At 41.4% G+C, this 4,551-nt stretch overlaps 1 protein-coding gene across 1 annotated transcript; it reads left to right on the forward strand.

Annotated features, from left to right (window-relative positions):
- The first annotated feature begins 2,480 nt into the window (after positions 1-2,480).
- On the forward strand, positions 2,481-3,766 carry LOC112160671 (urotensin-2 receptor). Its single transcript, XM_024295385.2, has one exon. It carries the CDS (start codon positions 2,548-2,550, stop codon positions 3,736-3,738), a length of 1,191 nt encoding a protein of 396 aa, XP_024151153.1. The 5' UTR covers positions 2,481-2,547; the 3' UTR covers positions 3,739-3,766.
- Positions 3,767-4,551: the final 785 nt, after the last annotated feature.

The following is a 4,551-nucleotide window of genomic DNA, read 5'->3' on the forward strand; positions in this document are numbered from 1 at the left end:
ACAACAAATGATGGTTTTATACCAGAAAAACCTTTTTTTAAAACATGTATCTAAAATCTCTTATAGAAAATATTTTGCTTTCACAGATTATATAGATTTCGAATGTATTTACCATAGACTTAGGTATTTACTGAATATTGAATCTATTAGTCAACTTTGGATTTTTTTTTCTCTGGATTTTCTCTGATATTTTTGTTTCCTTAATGTTGAACCATAATTTCTTTGTAAAAATATTTTAGTGAAAATATATATATATATATATACATATATATATATATATATATATATATATATATATATATATATATATATATATATATATATTAGCAGGACAGATAAACAGTAAAATCACCAGATATTAGGTCAAAGTTCACCTTTCTGCTGTTTTACTTTAAGGTTTTTGCTCAAACATTCCTTTACTTTTTGCTTAAAGTACATTTTGGATAAAATGGAGCTTTGAAACTAAAATTGTTGCTTTTTATAAAAGCTCTATTGACCTAAATCCACAATAATTATCTTTTTCTTCCACAAAAAAACAAGCATCTGTTTTTTTTCAGTCAAGAGGATAAAGAAAGATGTGTTTGAACCATAGAACCTGCTCTTCAGCATCTCCATCCTGAAGCTCCGCCTCTCTGAGCTGTTAACCCTTTAACACCTGAGCTCCAGTGTTTGTGTTTTTTGATTTACTGTAACTTTTTAACCATTAACATGATCATTCCAGCAGATTTTGAAGGAGAAAAGCGGCTACAGGACTTCTTTATAAGTTATAACCTCCAGAACAGAATCAGATTTGCACTTTGCTGCTTTGAAAACGAGATTATTTGACATTTCTTTGAAGTTTGAACGACTCCAAGGATTTCAAATCTTTTAAATCATTTAGCAGATCTTACTAAAATAAAAATCACTTTTTATGAACAAAAAGTTTCTAATAATGAGGAATTTCTCCTCAGTCCACCTGCAGCCTTCATATTATAATCTTGTTTTCATCCTACACTGTATAAAGTGAAGCGTAGGATCAATTTACAAAAGTTTTATAATTTGTTACATTTAAAAATATCAGTATTTATCAAATTAAAATTTTGAGTTGATGGTTTACTCAACTTAGAAATGTAATTTGATGATAAAAAAACTAGCATTTTTAAATGTGACAAATTACAAAACTTTTGTTGATTGATCCAATATTTCACTTTCTACAGTGTTTGAGATTACAAATATCTGCTCCACCTTAAATTATATTAGTGTCATTTTGGGGGAAATTATCACATTTGTATTAAAAATGTAAAACGTTTTCAGAGAAGTTTATGAACATATTTGTAAATGGTTTCTTTTTGAACAAATGTTTATTGTTTAAAACTGTTTTTGCATTGATGTAGTTTTGAATCTAAACTTCATCTCAGACTCCACAAGCCTCAGCTTTCATGTTTAAGTCATAAAACATCAGCTTATGTTCATAAACTTCTCTTAAGTGACAATAAATGTTAACACAAATGTGGTCATTTTCCCCAAAATGACACAAATATGATTTAAGGTGGAGCAGATATTTCTGGTTCTGACATTTTATACACTGTAAAAAGTGAAATATTGGATCAATTAACAAAAGGTTTTGCAATTTTTCATATTTAAAAGTATTATTTTTGTATCAAATTACATTTTTCTGTTTAGTCAACCATCAACTCAAAATTTTAATTTGGTGAAAACTTAGAAATTTAAATGTAACATCTGTCAGTTTTTGTGCCTCTAAAAGCCTCAAAAATACGTTTTTTCTCAAAAGTTTTTACTGAAGCATCTACGGATTCTTAGCAAAATACAAGTTTCTATGTTATAATAATAACATTCTAAGGAAATTATGCTTCAAAATAACTCAAAAGCTAAAGTTTGCTGCCCTAAATGAAACATCAAAACCACAAATATCTGCTCCACCTTAAACTGTATTTGAGTTATTTTGGGGAAAACGATCAAATTTGTGTTAAAGTGTTAAAGTCTTCTTGTCTTTTAAGAGAAACTTATGAACATAAACTGATGAGTTTCGTGTTTTAACAGGAAAACTGGAGTCTGAGATGAAGATTAGATTCAAAACTAGATCAATAAAAAACGTTGAAACAATTAAAACAAAAACTTGTTAAAAAGAATTTGCAAACTGAAATGGCAGTAAACTTTAAGTTTTTGGGTATTTAAAAAAATCCTTAAAATGTTATTCTTATCACACAAAAACGTGTATTTTGATGAGAATCCGTGTAGTAGCTTCAGTAAAAGCAAAAAATGAAAACAGATTTTTGAGGTTTTTAAGAGGGAAAAATAAAGTTTTACGAATTTGTTTCCATTTGGAAAAACTTTCTAATTATTTTATGTTTCAACTTGATTTGGTGATGAAGGTTTTCATGTATTTCAGGAACAACAGAGTTGAGACTTTCATCCTCCGCGCGTAAAAACGACCCAAACATTATTTTTATTTTTATTTTTACAGTTTTTCTCCTGAATTCGCGCCCCGGCTCCAGTGGACGCGCGTGTGTTTCGTGAGCGTGGACCCTCTTCTTGCGCGCGGAACAGATGAATGGAGCGCACGTGCTCCGCCGATCACGTCACGAGCTCTCAGCTCAGCTGCGAGCCCGCGCGGGGAGGCGCGCGCTTCTCCACAAACTTGTCCGGAGGAAGACGCGGAGCGCGCGGCGCGCCATGAACACGTCCGTGGGCCCGCCGCGGCTCGGTTCGGGCTCCGCGGACCACGAGCTGGTCATCACGTCCACGTTCGGGACGCTCCTGTCCTTCGTGTACGTCGTGGGGGTGTCCGGGAACGTGTACACGCTCGTGGTGATGTGCCACTCCATCCGCTTCGCCACGTCCATGTACATCTCCATCATCAACCTGGCGCTCGCGGACCTGCTGTACCTGTCCACGATCCCCTTCGTGGTGTCCACGTACTTCCTGAAGGACTGGTACTTCGGGGACGTGGGCTGCCGCATCCTGCTGAGCCTGGACCTGCTCACCATGCACGCCAGCATCTTCACGCTCACCGTCATGTGCACGGAGCGCTACCTGGCCGTGACGCAGCCGCTGGACACCGTGCGCCGCTCCAAGAGTTACCGCAAGGCTCTGGCGTGGGGGGTGTGGCTGCTGTCGCTCGTGCTGACCGTCCCCATGATGGTCATGGTGGCGCAGACCACCAAGAGCACCCCGGACGGCGGCGTCAAGAGGATGTGCGCGCCCACCTGGGCGCCGCTGGCGTACAAGGTCTACGTGACGGTCCTGTTCGGCACCAGCATCATGGCTCCGGGCTGCGTCATCGGATACCTGTACGTCCGGTTGGCGCGCACCTACCTGGAGTCCCAGCGGAACTCTGTGATCAACAAGGGCGGGAAGCGCTCCCCGAAGCAGAAGGTTCTGATCATGATCTTCACCATCGTGCTGGTGTTCTGGGCCTGCTTCCTGCCCTTTTGGATCTGGCAGCTGCTGCCGCTGTACCACAGCAAGCCGCTGCGCCTGGCCTCGCAGACGCACACCTGCATCAACTACCTGGTGGCGAGTCTGACCTACAGCAACAGCTGCATCAACCCCTTCCTCTACACGCTGCTCACCAAGAACTACCGCGAGTACCTGAAGAACCGACACCGGAGCTTCTACAAGTACACGTCCTCCTTCAAGAAGCGGCCGCCCAGCCTGCACTCCTGGGGCAAGTCCGCCTCCTCCAGCAACCAGTTCGACTTCAACTCGGAGACGCTGGCCATGGGCACGCTCAGGTGACGAGGGCGCGCCGGGAAGGAGGCAGGTGGGTGTTCCGGTCGCGCGTAAAAAACGAACTCTGACCAGAAGGCTGTGCGTAAAACCAAAGTATGGCGAAATGGGCTGTGCGTAAAAAACAATCTGACCAAAGAGACTGTGCGTAAAACCAAAGTCTGACCAAAGAGGCTGTGCGTAAAACCAGAGTCTGACCAAATGGGTTGTGCATAGAAACTAAAAATCTGATGAAAGAGGCCGCGCGTAAAGCTGCTAACTCTATGGCAATCAAAAGGTGTCAAGAATCACCCGGAAAAGCTGCGTAAAAACGGCGTTATAAATAAGTAGGTCATCAGTAAACAGAGAACAACTTTAACAAACAACAGAACTTCAAATTAGTTCCCAGTTCCCAGGGCTGCACGGTGGCACAGTGGTGCAGTGGTTAGCCCTCCTGCCTCTCAGTAAAAAGGTTCAAGTCCCGGCTGGGACCTGTCTTTGTGGAGTTCATGTTCTTCCCGTGCACATGTGGGTTTCCTCCAGCGTCCTCCCACCATCCAGAAACATCCTCCACAGGTTGGTTGTGGCCCCGCGACAGACTACCATCCTCATGGTGTAACTCTTCGTTCACCCACATGTCGCCGGGTAACCAGTGAGTCATGAAAACAAGTTTAGAAGATGAATGAATGAATAAGAATCTGACGTGACGGATTCTGGAATAAATCCTTAATCAGTTGAGAAAAAAGGAAACGGATGAAGAGGAAGTTTCTGGAAATGTTTTGTGGGACATGTTGGGTGGAAATCCTGATTGAATCTTCATGCAGGCGGATAATGAAGCTGTGG

The sequence above is a fragment of the Oryzias melastigma genome, linkage group LG19 (genome assembly GCF_002922805.2).
Source record: "Oryzias melastigma strain HK-1 linkage group LG19, ASM292280v2, whole genome shotgun sequence".
NCBI classification, from domain to species: Eukaryota; Metazoa; Chordata; class Actinopteri; order Beloniformes; family Adrianichthyidae; genus Oryzias; species Oryzias melastigma.